The 17067-nt window shown below is 38.9% G+C and overlaps 3 protein-coding genes across 3 annotated transcripts; all 3 read right to left on the bottom strand.

Moving 5' to 3' along the window:
* Nucleotides 1-30: 30 nt before the first annotated feature.
* Nucleotides 31-2387, bottom strand: LOC147169806 (uncharacterized). Its single transcript, XM_086082796.1, has 2 exons — nt 2054-2387; nt 31-1980 (listed from the first exon to the last, which is right to left on the bottom strand). The coding sequence occupies exons 1-2, from the start codon at nt 2094-2096 to the stop codon at nt 548-550; spliced, it is 1476 nt and encodes a 491-aa protein (XP_085938922.1). The 5' UTR covers nt 2097-2387; the 3' UTR covers nt 31-547.
* A 155-nt stretch (nt 2388-2542) lies between these two features.
* Nucleotides 2543-8391, bottom strand: chrna9a (cholinergic receptor, nicotinic, alpha 9a). Its single transcript, XM_086082795.1, has 7 exons — nt 8277-8391; nt 8051-8196; nt 6586-6740; nt 6324-6504; nt 5882-6233; nt 4262-4809; nt 2543-2916 (listed from the first exon to the last, which is right to left on the bottom strand). The coding sequence occupies exons 1-7, from the start codon at nt 8320-8322 to the stop codon at nt 2746-2748; spliced, it is 1599 nt and encodes a 532-aa protein (XP_085938921.1). The 5' UTR covers nt 8323-8391; the 3' UTR covers nt 2543-2745.
* Nucleotides 8392-12186: 3795 nt separating this feature from the next.
* Nucleotides 12187-15334, bottom strand: rhoh (ras homolog family member H). The gene is made up of 2 exons (XM_086082902.1): nt 15138-15334; nt 12187-14503 (listed from the first exon to the last, which is right to left on the bottom strand). The coding sequence occupies exon 2, from the start codon at nt 14326-14328 to the stop codon at nt 13759-13761; it is 570 nt and encodes a 189-aa protein (XP_085939028.1). The 5' UTR covers nt 14329-14503; nt 15138-15334; the 3' UTR covers nt 12187-13758.
* Nucleotides 15335-17067: the final 1733 nt, after the last annotated feature.

Genomic DNA, 17067 nt, shown 5'->3' with positions numbered 1-17067 from the left:
TGTGTGGGTTCAAATAAGAGACACTTCAGAGAAGGTTAACTGTTTAAGCATGGCGGCACGTTATTCTGCCAGGTTCAACACATTATACATAACACTTGAGAATTTAAATAACATCGAGCTGCTCCGTAAAATGTGGCATAGCAATCAATCATGGCAGGGAAGATGCATTTTTCAGGTTGTGGGCATAGCTAGCTAGCTAACTAGCTAAGCGCACACTGTAGTTGTAGAAATGGGTCAAACATAACTAAGTAAACTCGCATTTGCGCTGGATAGCCGTGATTGATCAAATCCCCTCATTTGTATTAGTGGCTAGTCATAGCTAACTCGCCATCGAGCCAACCAGTTAGTTCAGCCTTGTTATATGGTGGGGGTCCAGGGCGACTCATGCTGGACGTCCAAGTGTGTCAGTGGTCAAAAATGTTTTTAGTGATCTTTTTTTGTAACTTCTCAATGTGCGCATACTGACCAAAGGTTTTATATGAACACCAAAAATTCAGGTTGCAATGCTTTGTCAAAGAGCGCATACAGGAAGTTGCTGAATCGTACGTTACTGTACACAACATGCATCCCTGGTTCGCTGCAAAGATGCGTTAAGCCCCATCAGTCCCATCTCCTGCACAAATCCAGTCACATGCATTGCAGTGCTGTGCTGCGACTCCTCACGTTTCTTCCTGATTATCCCGTTGCCCAGCTGTGAAGAACACGCTTCTCTCACGCGTCCCTCCAACTGCCTCTTGAGGCTCGCTTCTCTGCGTTTATACTCATCTGTCATCACCTTGAGGAGTTTGAGCTGCTGCTTGAGGGATTCGATTTTTAGTTTGTCCGCTCTTTGTTTGTCTGTTTGTGTCGCCCGATCATCCTCTTGCTGGTGTTTTAGCAAATCCTCCATATTCCTCTTCCGCTCCTTTTCCTCCTCCAAACTCTGGAAGAGTTTATCCAGCTGTTTTTGAAAAGCTTCTCTCTTTGTTTCTTCTGCCTGCCTGATGTCCATTTCTTTACTTACACTTTCCACTTTATGTATTTTCATGATGTCTTCCATACATTGTCTTAGAATCTTCTCCTTCATAGCCGCTTCCTCAAGTATTTTGGTAACTTGTTCCAATCTGTCTTGGAGTGCTTCCCTGCTCACCTCCAAATGGATCGGCATCTCCTGAATCTCTTTCCTTGCTTCCTCCTTCTCCATCTCATGTTGTTTCTTCAGCTCCTCCATTTGCTGTAGCTTCTCAAGCTGTCTTCCATACCAAACTCGCATTTCCTCCTCGTGCTTCTTTTTCAGCTGGTTCTCTTTGTGACTCAGCAACCTCCGCTCCTCCCGCTGCATGTGGGCCAGATCCTCCTCTGCTTTCTGAAGCATCTTGCTGGTGTAGCAGGTTCCTCCATTATCCTTCAGCATGCGGTCCACAATGGCAAGCAGCTCAGATGTCTGCTCTTTGCTCCAGGATCTTCGGTTGTTGAAGACACAGTACCTCCCGGCACATTCTGTAACCAGTTCCTCCAGGTATGGGGACATGTCTATCATACACTGCTTGACAGAAAGTCCATCTTCCAGGCAGTCTCCATGGGTAAAAACCACAATGGATAATTGAAGCGCATGAGAACCAAGAGCCTGTTTGAATTGACGCACCGCTTCCTTCTCTTCCTGAGTGAACCGCGAGATTCGGACAATGAGGAGAAAGACATGCGGCCCCGGGAAGAGCAGACTAACAGACTTCCTTAACTCTCTCTGCACCTCCTGCGTCGTCTGCGAAGTGTCCAGAATTCCCGGAGTGTCCAAGAGCACCAGGTGCCTTCCGCGGATTTCTCCACAGGCCTTCCGAGAACGCAGGGTGACGGAAGAGCTGCTGACTTTTACATCAAAGAGTTTACGACCCAAAATACTGTTGCCAGTGGAGCTTTTCCCACTGCCGGTCTTCCCCAGCAGCACCAGTCTGATCTCTGACACCAGTCTGATGTCTGACAAGGGGGAGGATGACTTTCCACCTGGATTTATAAATGCATTTGGGAGTGGTGTTTGACTTGTTCAAATTGAGGAAGAAAGTGACAAAATACATACCTGACCTTGTCTTGGGAGACAGTTGCTTGCTAGAGGATGGCATGCTGGTTCTGGTTGCTGGCCGGTATGATCGAAGAATAACGCATTGGTGTGGAGGGTCAGTCACACGACAGACCTCTCTTGACCTGCTGTTATCAGCATGATTCAAGCAAACTTGAGCAAGATTGTCTCAGTGGTCTCTAAGACCTTTCTTATCATTCAGATTACATTTTAGGGGCATGGTCCACCCGAATTTAAAAGACCCAGTAAGCCAACAGTTTGAGGGAATTTGCATCATTTGCCTGTGGTCAATGTGATCAAAGTCTGTAAAGCTCATCAGACATCTTATTACATTAACCAGCATGGATAGCATATGTGACGATAACTCCATGAAGTGTGAAACTGCATAAGACCTATTGAAGTGACCAGTAATCTTAAGGATCGTCGTACCTATTGCTGAATGCCTGTCTTTCAGTCCATCAATAATGGAGAGTCCATACAGCTTCTCGGTGTGGCCTATATTGTTTTACTAGTCCCTTGCAGTCTTATATGTCCAAGCAAAAATGTCACAGTGAACAAAGGGACATGCAAACACAATACTGACATATGAAACACCTTCCATTATAGATAAACAGTTCCCATTCATTCCACCTCTAAGATGAGGAATTAGGTGACTCGGGGGATAATTGAAGATTAGTGTTGAAAACAAACTGTCAGGATGCCTTGGCGATAATTAGGATGCTCATGAGGAACACCATAACGAAGAAGATCCACATGAAAAATCGATCCATCACCTTGGCAACCTTCTTCCACTCAGCAGCCTTGACACAAGTCGTCCTCTGCTCACGGAAGCAGTTGGCCATGTACTGGATGTTCTTCACCACCTAAAGGGAATGTTTTGTTTTTTACTAGAATAACGTGTTTTGCACATTGCAAATTGCACATCCACTACAGTAGGTGGCAGTGGCGCTCTCATTGTAAGAGAGTGTACATGGCTCCTTTAAAGAGGGGCACTTATTATTAGTTATAGTCACTGCGGACAGTTAGGAGTGCACAAAATATTTGGTTCTTCTTGGAGTGGAGGTTGGGGGAGGTAACAAAAAAAAAAGAGAAGCACTGCCTTGATATATGACTGATCATTTGATGGATTGTAGTGGTGGTCCAGACTGATGGTGGCCGCGAGCGTTAGCATGTCTTTACCAATGTTTGTTACCAAACTTATAGGTCGCATAAACCCAACCAAAATAATATTAAAGTCTATGAGGCCCATTTATGAGTTTTTGTACTTTTGATCTGAGCCTAAGATTGAAATAAAATGAAAATTAAAAAAATCTAGCATTGTTTCATTTTTTTTGTTAAATTTAAACAAAACAAAAGAATCACTTTTGAATTTTTTGACTTGCCAATTGACAATTCTGAACATCCGGGCATTTCGTATATTTCCACAATGCAACGCTTCATTGCCACGGCCTATTGGATTGCTTTTGCCTGTGACTAACATACAAACCACGCAAATCAGTCAAACAACATTTTGTCACATTTTCAAATCAAAGTAATCCTCACAAATCAAATTACAACGATCCAAAGTCCAATGCTTATCAAAGGACGGGGAGTGTCACTTCGCCGAAAATAAATATGCTGCATTCGAGGAAAGTGGGAAGTTGGACCTATCCCACTCGGATTGTGTCAGTAACGACCTCAAAGCATTGAAGGCAAACAAATATACAAGACATGTGATAACGGAACACAACATCATTTTGAATGACTGTGTGCTTACATGCGTGTTGTTTACATTTGCCTCAAAACGCTTTGAGGGCGGAATGGGACACTTTCGAGTGCATTCAAACCCTCCTCGAATGCAGCATAAGGCCGCCATTTTGACTTGTGACGCAAGCTCGGAATTCTCAATTGAAAATGGAAACAATAAATGATAAGCTAACAGTTACAGTATACACCCCACAACCATTGTGTATGTTTTTAACAAAATAACTAAAAATCTCAAACAACTTAATGTGAGTGTTATGGGTTAGCCAAGTTTTGTGAGTTTTTGTTCATGTTTAGGCCCTCTGAAATCATTCAATAAGGATAATAATAATAATAGTTTCTATGGGCCCTAACTATAATACTAGGGGTACTGCTGCTAGGTTTGATTCAAACACTACTTTAATCCCTTGAAATTTCATATATGAACAGTGGCTATGATCCCGACAGCTAAGCTAGCTCTTGTACCTTATTATGTTGGAGGCAGGGGCAGCTGCAGGGGCAAGCCGGGATCTGGTATTTCTCCTCAGGATAGAGGATCTGCTCCTTCACTCCTCTGTTCAAATGCTGGAGGTACGCAGGATGAGGAGCGGCCTTGTAGTCCTCATCATTTGTGACGTGATGATGGTAGTGCTGCGCAGCCTCTCTCTCCCCCTCTGCTCGAGGGGCGTGGCTTTTAGGATGATGTTTGTTGTTTACCTTCCCATGTTCCTGTTTTTTTCGATGGGCGCTGTTGCTGTGTTTGTTAAGGTGGTGGATGTCACAGCTTTCAGGGTCAAAGCTTGTGTCACTCATTGTTTCGTCAGGGTACAGAGGGTTCTTCTCACACTCGGGAGTGGTACAATTCTCCCCGACCTCATAGACAAAAAAGATTTTGGACATGTAGTCTATGATGAGGACTTTAGCCCAGTGAGGGACGGGCTTGGCCTCAGCTCCGCAGAAGTGAATGTTCATAATGAAGATGGTGAGGGATGTAGAAGCTGTGATCATGGTCATGGTGGCAATGTAGTATTTCCCTAGCGAAGAGGAAGGAATTTGTTTAGGATAGCACACATGCTGCTAAAAATTAGATGTAAAAATGTGATCAGGGCATAAGAGGACGATTGGTCACCCTACCCTATGTGCTATGTTATTCATACCAAGCCATCAACGTGTCTCAAGATGTCTTAAGATGTCTTAATAACCTAAATTAAGACATTTTGGTACATCAAGACATCATGAGACAAACATTTGAAGACCTCACTCCTTGACAGAGCAGCACATGGGATGACCCCCCAAGTCCACCCCTCAACATTTTTTTGGACAATAAAATGTTTTATGCAGCCACTTATGGTATTCTGGTTAATATTGCGTTAGTGAAGTATGAGTTAAGCAGCAAAATCCAGCCGTTTTTATCAATCTCAGAAGGCTGCCATTTTGCCACTTGCTGTCGACCGAAGATGACATCACAGTTGCTCAGGTCTCAGGTAACAACCAAGCACAGCTCAGTTTTGGAAAACAAGTGAGCTGTGATTGGTCGTTGCCGGAGCCCTGAGCAACACTGACGTCATCTTCAATCGGCAGTAAGTGGCAAAATGGAAAACGGCTGGATTTTGCGGGTTAACTCATATTCCACGCGATATTAACCAGAATACCATACGGGACTGCATAGAACATATTATTGCCCCCAAAAAATGGGGAGGACTTCCCTTTTAAGATGTCTTTGGATGTCTCTAGATGTCTTGAAAATATGAAGAAGTCTTAAGATGTCTTAAGATGTCTTCAAGACACAAAAATCCGTTTGGGGGCATCCCATGTGCTGCTCTGTCAAGAAGTGAGGTCTTCAAATGTTTGTCTTTAGATGTATTGATGTACCGAAATGTTTTGTTTGGCTGTATTTTGCTTCATAATTCTTATTCCACAAATGTAATATTAATCCGAATGTCAGGGTTAGACTCGTGAGGTCATATATAATCTATAATTGTCAAGAAATATTTAAGATTGACTTCCACTTTAAGACTCACGTCTATAGGCACATCTTATAGACTTATAAAAAACATCTCATTGAGACACTTTGTTGAACACGATATCAAGCGGAATGCAACGAACCTATGTAGGGCATGCTTTCTGCTGGCGGCATGCTCTCGGCAACCAGCAGCTGGAAGACAGTGAGCGCCAGCAGCACGGTCACCCCCAGCGACACCTTCTCCCCGGAGTCGGCCGGCAGGTAGAAGCCCAGCGGTGCCAGGAAGGAGATAAGGAAGCAAGGCAGGAGCAGGTTGAAGATGTAGAAGGAGGAACGGCGCTTGAGGAGCAAGGTGTAAGTGACTTCAGTGTAAGGGTCCGAGCAGCAGCCGTACATCATCACGTTCCTCACCGCTGGCATGCCGTGACACTCCCACTCCACGTTCTCCACAAAGTCAGACAGGTCGCCGCTGTCCATCCCCAAGCTAACGTCAACCTGTGGCAAAGACAAAACTGAATGTAAACAACTGTTTCACCTGAGGGACACTTTGGGAAAAATTGGAGACGAGCAAAGGTTGTTCCGCACCTGGTTCCCATTGTAAGTCCAGGAGCCAAAGGTGAGGTTGCACTGCTGCCAGTCAAACGGGAAGTAGGAAACATCCACCACGCACGTGCTCTTTGTGATGGCTGGGGAGTCCCACACGATCTCCCCGTTGTAGCGCAGCTTCACGTTGGTGTTGGATGTACCCGACGACTCCTCGTCTGCTCTGAACACGCACCGGACCCACGTCAGATGGAGACACCGATGCTTTTAGGGACAATACTTTGTTGGAGGGGAGTTTGCTAACTTGTTATAGAGGACGATGTCAGGCTTCCAAACCAGGTCACTCGGGATGTTGATCATCTCCAGGTCATCGTAGTCCTCCTTGTTCCACTTCAGGTTGGCATCGTGCCACACCTGCCTGATCCACAGGTATGTTGTTAGCACCTGATTTCGCTCATCCTGCACAAACACAAAAAAAAGTCTTCTGAATCAGAATTATTTACATTTACAAATATTCAATGAGAAATTCACCCACTGGTTCAAGGTTACATCAGTTTTCAAAATGATAAACCCGCAGAGGAATTAAAAGCACATTTAATGAAGCTGACCTTAGATACAGTTAAGCTCAGCGTTAATCTGCAAATATTTTTAAGAAAAAAGCTTACTTAATTCAAGCGAAATTAGAATTTGGCAAGATTTCTTTAAAACAAGAAATCATTTAGCTAGCCTCAAAATTCCAATATTAAAAAACAACAACTAAAAACACAATTTTTAGATTTTTAAGGGAAAAAAACGAAGCTAATAAATTGTTATTAGTAACAAGAACTATCTTAGCAGACAGAGACCAAGCTTTCTAATTGATTTCTAATCTTGGATGGATTTAAGTTTTGTGTACTGTTTTCTTAGACTGGTGAAAATCTGAGTTATTCTTTTTTTAGTTTAATTAAATGGTGGACCTGTAATTAATTAGCTGGAAATGACAAGTCAGGAAAGTGGCAAAATATTGCGTTAAAGATCAATGTAACATAAATCTTTTTTCTTCTTCTTACGTTTGATAACATTTTGAGGAAAGATAATATTTCAAGGATCCAGGGAACTTGTATCATAATCTAAAGTATTCTGATAAACTATGCATTAAAAGCAGACGCCTGTTTACAAAGAAGAATACGACATATTTATTTATTTATTAATTAATCTATTTTTGTATTTTATTTTTTTAAAGGAAATATTTAATTTTAATTTATAGATAACAAAATGTTAGAATTTATTTGTCAGTCACTGTCTATTTTACCCAAAAAAACAATTCACTTTCACAAAGGCAACTTGGGGAAGAAGAAAAAAAAGATGGGCTTTTTTTATGTTTTTGTTAATCATTTCAAGAAATGTTTATCGTCTGGCACCGATGACGTGCAAAATGTTCACATTTATATTTAAAGTATTTATTGTAGCTACAATGTAAAAAATTGAGAAGAAAAAATAAGTTGCCAGCTAATTATTGTAAAATCTCAGTTAATTATTGTAAATCTATTCGGCCTATAGCACATTATTGTACATGTTCTACAATTGTTTACTGTTAGTCTATATAAATTAGAGTTACTGTATTATTTTAGGCATTGCAAATATATTTTTCAGTAGAGCAGTATAGGACAACGTCTAATATTCTGATTCTGAAATGAGTTTTCACGTCAAGTGGAGTAGCTGTGCATTTATGATGCACTGGGGCAGATTTAAAGCGACGAGTACCGACAGGTCATTTCCTTTCCACTCACCATATCTTTAATCTGCGACAGAGTGATCTGAAGGGAGACATTGAGGGCTTTGTCGGTGTCCCCTACAGGCCTCAGAGCATTAGAGTAGTCCTCCATCAGGTCGCTCAGAAGCTTTCGAGCGTAATGTCCCCCGGCACCCTCACACACTGATGAGCAACAGGACGGGAAAAAAAAACGAAAAGTTTGATCATGTCAAATCAAACAGGGTCCATCATGCAAAACTGACCTTGTACTAGAAGGCTGATCCAAGCAATCAGTGCCACCTGTTTCATTTTATTCTGCAAGATGAGGGCGTGACTAAAACAACCTGAGTACCAATCTACAAGGTCAATCTCCTCTGAACTCCATTCTGTCCTGCGCAGCGAGCACATGCATTCAATTCTTCAAACTTGCCTCGTCAATGCTTGACTCGTTAGCCGCAGTTTGCCTCTGTCACCGTGTGCATATATGTGTGTGATGGCTGCCGTGTAACAGGAGCTGACGCACGCACATAACCCCGCAGAGTACATTGGCGCGATCACGTATCACAGACAGTATGTGAAACGTGACGCCGGCTGCAGAAGCTCGCCGTGTACATGAACACAACCAGCTGTGAGACACGCAGAACACCACACTGCAATACAATGGCATACATCAGTGTCTCATACTACACGCACACACACACATGCTGACCCGCCAGGTCAGTCAGCAACAGCACACGTCAGGGAGCATATGACACATGTCATACACACCAATGGACTTAACACAGATCCGGGATCAGATTTCAGCTCACAGTGGGAGTCTTAGACAAAAGCACAGTAAAAAGAAGAATTGAGTTTGTAATGTACATTTGAGTAATCAGAAGGGAAGGCAGCACCCTATGATTTAATAATTTCAACAATAAAGTAATAATAAAAAAAAAATCAGGACTGGCATTGTAATAACATTGTAACGATAATGTAATTATGCATTTATTACATTTTCAGGTGTTATTACATTTTTAGGACATTATTACATTTTATGGAAGGCCTCACTGAAGAATCTGGTGGGACGCTGGTTGACTTCCAAATTCCAATTTCAAAACTATCATTGTCATAGGAAATCATCACATTTTAAATCATCTGTTGCAGGCTTTGTTGCCGATTACAGTGAAATTAAGGAGATAGGAAGATTTTAATTGTTGCCACTGTGTGGGAAACTAAAATTAATTACTGTTAGTAATAATAATAATAATAATAATAATAATGACTACTTTCATGATGTCTAGCATACATTTGCTGTTGTGTTTTGGTCATTCACTCATTATCTAATATCTCATCTTAATTACTACACGCCCTCCAGTAAATTTTCGGGTTGATAATGCACTCAAGTAGATTGAGATGGATCCCTCCACAAACAGCAAACAAGGTCAATGTCAGTGAGAAATGCTGCTTGCATATCCCAGGTGTTTCCTGTGTGTGCGCGTGTTTGTGTGTGCGCACGTGCACAAAAACGAATGTTGCGGGCTTGTGGGTTATAAGGATGCACACATCAGGAGTATGCGGAGGCTTTCTCTATGCAGGTGTCGTTTTGCATCATTTATTACATTTCCAATTAATACCAACTAACAAGCAAGCATCAAGTCGCACTCGGGAAGGTTTGAATGGTAGAAAAAAAATAATATCTGAAATTGTTTCTTATGACTGTTATTTCCATGTTTCTTTTGTGGGTCGTATGTAGGGTAAAAGTGCAAGTAGGTGTGGCCGCAGGGTCTTTGGGTCACCTTGATTCAAAATACGTGAAATTATTATGACAAAAGTATGACCTCAAACTGACATAGGCTACCTCGTGCACAGACTCACCTGATGTATGAATGAATTCATGCATTTATTTCGAACATCACATAGCATATACACGTTTGGAAAAGGAGTAGGAAGAAATATAAACTTTTTTTTTAAAGTCCTACCTCTTTGTCACTTAACTTATATGACACTAAATATGACACGTTTACATAGAAATATAAGCATCTAGTAAACATATTTGATTACTATAGTAGTCTGTGTTTTTCATTCTCTCCATTCTGAAGGGTTAAGCAAGACTTATTTGCTTTCGCAAGAGAACTTTTATTTTGCCGATTTGGTAAAAAATAAAGTTTTCTTATTTGTGTGAACTGTGAGCAGTTTTGCAAAAAAAACAAAAAAACCATCACAAAAACCTGTGAAAGCTAAAGTGACTCCATCCAAACCTCTTGAAAGGCAACAATGCTTACATCATAGCATGAAGATCAATGCAATGCTTGGATGGATACATTTCATAATTGTTTTGATTGTTAGCCTTGTAGGACAGAATGTTTTAGTCTACATACATCTTTATGACACAGACTAGGTTGTGAAGTGTTGCCATGGTGTGTGTGTGCGTGTGTGTGTGCGTGTGTGTGTGTGTGGGGGGGGGGGGGGTGTACCTGATGCAAGACAAGGCATTGCGGTCACTGTGTGTGAGCACTAAAAGAAGAGACCACAGCAGACTATATTATGTTGTAGTCGAACGACTATTCAAAAGTACATTGCTGGCAAGATACTTAAAGACAATTACATGATATTAAACATTCTGCACTTACAAAATAACAATGCTCACGTTTTACAGATTCTTAAAATGATTGTTTATTGTGCTCATGGATTGCAGTTGGTGCAGCATCAAGCTTACAGATAGCATGATGGCTAATTAGAATATTCGAAACGATTCTCAGAATGATGCAATTTCATTCATTAACTTGTATACAGTATCACATCTACAACCACAATAATAAACATATTGTTAGATTAATACCTTCCTGATCATTATTATCTTTATTAAAGCAGATTATTTTATCCAGCTCTTTAAAACTCATTCACTGCCATTGACAGCAAAATATGTCAAAATTAATTTGAACTATTTCTATTAGTTTAACAATTTTTTTTTACATTTTTGTTAACAAGAGTATGAAAGCCTAGATTTTTTTTTGTACATTTAGAACAGATATAAAATTTGTGATTAATCGTGAGCCTAGTGAAGTCATGCGATTAATTAGATTACAAATTTTAATCGCCTGATGCCCCTAAGTTTTAATAAACGTTTCTTTTTTTCTTCTTCTTTTTTATTTATTTTTAATTTTTTTTTATTATATATAAACTTTTCTTTTAATTTATTAATTTTTTTAATTAATAATCTTTTCTTTTTATAAGAAAAGATTAAAAATTAAGCGATTACAATTTTAATCGTAATTAATCGCATGACTGCACTAGTTAACTCACGATTAATCACAAATTTTATATCTGTTCTAATACAATTTTAAAAAAAGTATTCATACTCTTGTTAACAAAAGTGGGAAAATTGTTAAACTAATAGAAATAGTTAAAATTAATTTTTTACGTCTATAGCTGTCGATGGCAGTGAATGAGTTAAGTATGTGGTTACGGTATTTTCTGGAATATCCTTGAAAAGAAGTGTCATCCTCACCCGCTGTCCACAAAATGCAAACATGCAGACGCTATTTATTTCTTGTTCGTTTGCTCAGCCTTAATGTCGTCTTACTATCCTTGAAATGATCTTAAATGCCAACAGTGGGATTTGATCCTTGTTCGGATCACTTAACAATACAGATTTGATTAAGTGGCAACTTTTGTGACAAGATCACAAAATCTGTGCTCTACCGGTGCTAATCTAATTCCCACTTTACAATCATATCTGCAACGGTCTTTGCAGAACAATGCCTTTGAATTGATGTGTTGAAATCAAATGTAAACCTAATGTTTAAAAAAAAAGCTTTAATAACACTGACAAAGCTTTAAAAAAAAAAAAAAAACTTACAGTATATTTTTTCCGGTCACTTCTTTATTAGATGCTGTAGAGATTTTTCAGCAACAAATGACGAACAACTTCAACTAAGCTGGTTGAACCTTTGAACTCTGGTTGTCGTCCTCCTCCGATAGCTTAACTAACAGTGACTGGCAAAAGATAGACGACAGTTAGATTACTGACAATCTAACAGAGCAGAATATGAATATTCAATTTTAGAAGTACATGGCTTGAGTGGCCAAATATGAACCAACCACCGCAGCAATCTTTTTTTTTTTAAATAAATATGAAACATTGTCATGAGATACTCCTGTCTAAAAATATAACACAATAGTAATGAGCAACATTGCAACATTTTAAAAGTAATGAATCTGCTCTTTGCCAACTCCTTAATGTAAATTTACAAGCATTGTTTACGTAAAGTGGATTATCTCTTTTAGCTTAAATCAAAAATAAAAAAGTTTCCAGATTTAGCCCAAAGTACAATAATTCACTTTTAGCAAAAAAAAATAAAGACTTAAAGAATTATAACTGAAACAGTGGAATCTTGTTGGGTTCCATTTTAATCAAGTCTTTGGGAGCAACATTTGAATATTTTGCTTTTGTGATTGTTAGATATCCGTTAAATTAAACCACACTAAAACAAAACAATAAGAAATTTATATTTATATTTTTGACAGTGTCAATAAAAAAAAAAAGAAGTTTGAGAACCATTGCTTTGTGGTAATAAACATTTCTTTTTACTATACATTTCCATTTAAAAATATAGTTCATGTCATTTTTTAATGTTAGCTGTAGAAACCCAAAAGCCACATTGACTTTTAATGGTAAACATAAACAGCGAGTTAAAGTAACCGGATCATTCTGAAAGCATCCGTTTTCGATAGCACTCGTTCTGTTCAGTGTCACGGGGAGCTGCATGGAGACTATCTCAGTTGACTTTTGGGCAGGCTACACCCTGGACAGTCTGAAAATAGCTGAGACTTATTTGGTAACTTTGATGTTCAACATGGATTCAATGCTGTGATTATTCTCAGCCAATCAGCTAAAAGGAATAATGTTTTGAATAAAATGTAACAAAAACAGTGACATAGCAGTGATATGCATGTATCGTTGTAATGATGCACATTTTTCAGTCACAATGAAAATGGTCTTGGTATATGCTCGTTAGTAATTGTCTGTGGTTGAAGTTTTGAAATTATGGTATTTGAAAGAGTCCTGAAAATGTAACAATGCCTGAAAATGATATTAAAATTGCACTTAAGTCCAATAATTTAATAATTTCACCAACAATGTAATAAAAAAAAATTCTGATATTGTAATAACATTTTTACGACACTGTAATACCTTATTACATTATTATATCATATCCCAGAAATCTTTTTGGCAGAGCAGTTCTGATCAAGTGGGCGGAGCATACTTTGATTAACTCTCTGCTGACTTTGAAACTAAATAAATCAACACTGTCAAATAACCCATCACCAAACCTCCATTTGAACCAGACAGTGTTAAAAAATACACTTTGGGGGGTTGAAATCAACTCAGAAACATTTAACACCAGAATTTTAACACTCCAATTTTGCTGTGAATGTATACAAGTCTTAAAATGTCAAACTTGAACATATATACACGAATATGTATTAGATTATCTGTCAAGTTTTACATTATCAATTTGGAGAAGGAAAAAAAAAAGGTCCACCTGAAAATGTAATCAATCCCCAATCATGTAATAAGTTATTACATGATCGTTATAATGTTATTACAATATCAGTCAGGATTTTTTTTGTATTACTTTATTGATGACATTATTAGCTCTTATTACATTTTTGATGGAGTTAAGTGCACATTTTTACATTTTCTGGAAATAATTACATTATAGGCTGCTACATGACTTATAGAGGTTTAAACGCACAAGGTCAAAAGACCTTGCACTGGTTCATACTGAACATGCGTCGTCTGGCCTGCTTCCTATTGTGGCTCATAGCCGTCCGCACGGCGCACTCAAAAACTTGTTCGACCCCTCGCTTGGCCAATGATGAACACTCCAGGTAGCCTTTGGCGTGCACCTCCTGAGCCACGCGCCTCCCCTCCGCCGCTGAGATGCAGCCGCCCCGAAACGAACCCGACTCCCGCAGGTCCGTGTGGGTTCCCACCACCAGCACCGGCACCGTGGGTAAATTCTCCCGAACCTCCGCCATCCACTTACTCCGCACATTAGCCAGAGAGTTGCGGTTGGCCACAGAGAAGCACAGGAGCACCACGTCGGCCTGCTGGTAGGATCGGGGCCGGATCTGTCTCAAGTTGTCCTGGCCCGCCGTGTCCCACAGGCCCAGACTGATCAAAACGCCATCCATGTAGACCTCGGCCCCGGTGTTGTTGAACACCGTCGGCTTGTAAGTGTCAGGGAAGGTTCCTGAAGTAAAGCTGACCAGGAGGGCTGTCTTTCCCACCGCACAGTCCCCGACCAAGACACACTTGACAGACATTTTTACGGACGGTCCTGATCATCTGAACAGTTTCTCTTCTGGGGAAGCACCACAGCCTCAAGGTTGTCAAAGGCACTGCATGCTCTTCTTTGTAAGGTTACCGATTTCCCATTGTTTTTAAAAGGAGTGCTCGTGGACCTTGTCAGCAGGTGAAAAAGGCCAGATGACAGGTGTTCTGAGGAAGACATAAAAAAAAAAAAACAGATATAACCAACAGACTATATACTGTACGTTACACTAAGTCACAGGTGTCAAACTCTCAGCCCGGTGGTGAATTATGGAAATTGCGAATAGTCTTCAATTTTAAAAATGCCTCTAATTTCAAAAGTAGTTATTCATCATTTTGTTGTGTAAATATTAATATGAGGCGATACATTTATTTGGGTTTACAATCATAACAGCCCTCTGAAAGAAACCCAAAATACGATATGGCCGGCAACAAAAACGAGTTTGACACCCTTGCCCTGAATAAACGGTAACACATTCAGATATCTGTCCCTCCGTCTCACAAACACATGTAGTACTTTCCCAAAGTAAAGGGTCACATGCAAAATAAATTACAAATAATAATAACGGAATTCAGTTGTAAATGTCACCAGAAAATACAGTATGATAATGGGACTTTTTTTTCTTGCTATTTTTCAATTTTCCATTTTTTTTGGTACAATTATTATTTTTTAATTATCATTATTAATTGCCGCCGGTGAGGAGATACATTATATATTAAATACATATTAAAAAAAAGTCATTATAACACTAACACAAGAATTTAAAATCCAAGGAAATGTAAATGTACTTTCAGAACTTACAATTATTCAGTCTTTTCCAGTCTCGCCAGATGTCGGCTGTCTTCTTTGCTCATCAAGTCTCATCAATGAATGTAAAGGTTTGACGTTTACTTATATTATACCCATTTATTTACTTACTTCCTGATTCCTCCATGTTAGAAGACTGCATAAAACGTTTTCGTACTTGTCAGGTGACAAAGAGAAAAGCTGGTGAAAAAAGAAGGCAAGATGTGACAAGTACAGCACATCCGCTTGATGGTGAGAGGAGGGTCGCACATCCCTCCCCCACAGCAGCAGCATTTTACAACACATGTTCTAGTTCCGCATTTCAATTACAGGAGTTTATTTGTCTCAACATTTGGGGGAAATGCAATTATAAATGATTTTGTACTTTTTCAAATTGATCAAACCATGAAAAAGAGATGAAATTATTATGATTTGTTTTTAAAGAAGACATAATCAAATAATCAGAATTGGATTTATTGTCATTACACACGCGCAGGAGCGACGAAATTGCACTTAACAGGCTCAAACTGTGCAAGAAACATGAAAAACGGATCAAAAAGAGGGTGACAGGATAGAAAGGCCTTGTTAAGTCTTTGCAAAACAAAAAACAATAACAATAAATTAATATCCCCAGACAGTCAATATTGTACAGTATGGTGCAAATGGAGCAGAAATGTTCCCAAACTGGTTTTGAACGTGGCAAAAGTATCTTCAGTGTCAGACGTAATGCATGAAGCCGATTGCAGCAACGTTTTAAATATGTTAGCTCGATCATTTGATAGATCATGGGACTGACTGATCATTGAGATTAATTAATGCATCTTTACCTACGGATGTTACCATGACATGAATAATTACAATTTTAAATCAAACTCAGTCCTGTAGAACGTTTTTCATATTTCTGTAGGACATAACCATTTATCAATTGCTCCGTGAATGGATTCTATCTATCAACAAAGTTGTTATCGTTTTCATTATCAGTGTGGAGGATTTTTCCATACAACTTACCGGCAAATATAACATATTATTAAGAAACTTTTTTGGGTTGACTTACCCTTTAAGTTTTGTTGCTGTTAAATTTTGTGTTAAAGCATTTTTTTTTTAATTATTTGTGGAATTTGTAATTTTTCAGTTACAAAAATAAAGCACATAATGAGGTTTCATTTATTAACTCATTCATGGCTATACATGTCAAAAATTAATTGTAACTATTTCTATTTTTTCCACTTTTGTTAACAAGAGTATGAAAACCTAGAATTGTTTTTATTGTATTAGAACAGATATAAAATGTGTGATTAATCGAGAGTTAACTAGTGAAGTCATGCGATTAATTACGATTAAAAATGGTAATCGCCTGACGCCCCTAATTTTTTTATAATTTTTTCTTTAAAAAAAAAAAATTACAAATTGGAAAAAAATAATTACAATATATATATATATATATATTTTTTTTAATAATCGTAATTAAATCGCATGACTTCACTAGTTAACTCACGATTAATCACAAATGTTATATCTGTTCTAAATGTACAAAGAAGAAAAATTTTTAGGTTTTCATACTCTTGTTAACAAAAGTGGGAAAAATAATTAACTAATAGAAATAGTTCAAATGAATTTATGACGTCTATAGCCGTCAATGACAGTGAATGAGTTAAGAATAACCCTTTACACTATTAATTCCAGGAAATGCAAGAGATACTAGAAAGATGGACCTGAAGGATGGCACAGAGGAAGAGAAGTTCTGTGTGACTTCACTTTCACACCAACAATGACACAACGGCAATCTGAAGGGTGGGATGGGAAGGGGGTGCAATATTCTGGAAACATAACACATTTATTTAAACAGCAAAGAAACCGTCAATTAGACAAGCTGTAGAAATGGAGAAAAGTGGGGAGAAGTGCCCTGGTTTACTAGTAAAGGTCTTTCAGTCTGGCAGACATCTAG

This window comes from Leptonotus elevatus, chromosome 8 (assembly GCF_054856555.1).
Source record: "Leptonotus elevatus isolate MCC_2025b chromosome 8, RoL_Lele_1.0, whole genome shotgun sequence".
NCBI lineage: Eukaryota > Metazoa > Chordata > Actinopteri > Syngnathiformes > Syngnathidae > Leptonotus > Leptonotus elevatus.
This window is presented reverse-complemented; position numbering and strand designations above follow the sequence as displayed.

What these genes read in the sequence shown, in the direction of transcription:
- LOC147169806 (XM_086082796.1), bottom strand. Translation starts at nt 2,096, where the DNA reads ATGCCATCCTCTAGCAAGCAACTGTCTCCCAAGACAAGGTCAG. An exon ending in GTCTCCCAAGACAAGGTCAG is followed by an intron (nt 1,981 to 2,053) that starts GTATGTATTTTG and finishes TTATAAATCCAG; the next exon opens with GTGGAAAGTCATCCTCCCCC.
- chrna9a (XM_086082795.1), bottom strand. Translation starts at nt 8,322, where the DNA reads ATGAAACAGGTGGCACTGATTGCTTGGATCAGCCTTCTAGTACAAG. An exon ending in TGTCGCAGATTAAAGATATG is followed by an intron (nt 6,741 to 8,050) that starts GTGAGTGGAAAG and finishes GTGTTTGTGCAG; the next exon opens with GATGAGCGAAATCAGGTGCT. An exon ending in GGACTTACAATGGGAACCAG is followed by an intron (nt 6,234 to 6,323) that starts GTGCGGAACAAC and finishes TCTTTGCCACAG; the next exon opens with GTTGACGTTAGCTTGGGGAT.
- rhoh (XM_086082902.1), bottom strand. Translation starts at nt 14,328, where the DNA reads ATGTCTGTCAAGTGTGTCTTGGTCGGGGACTGTGCGGTGGGAAAGACA.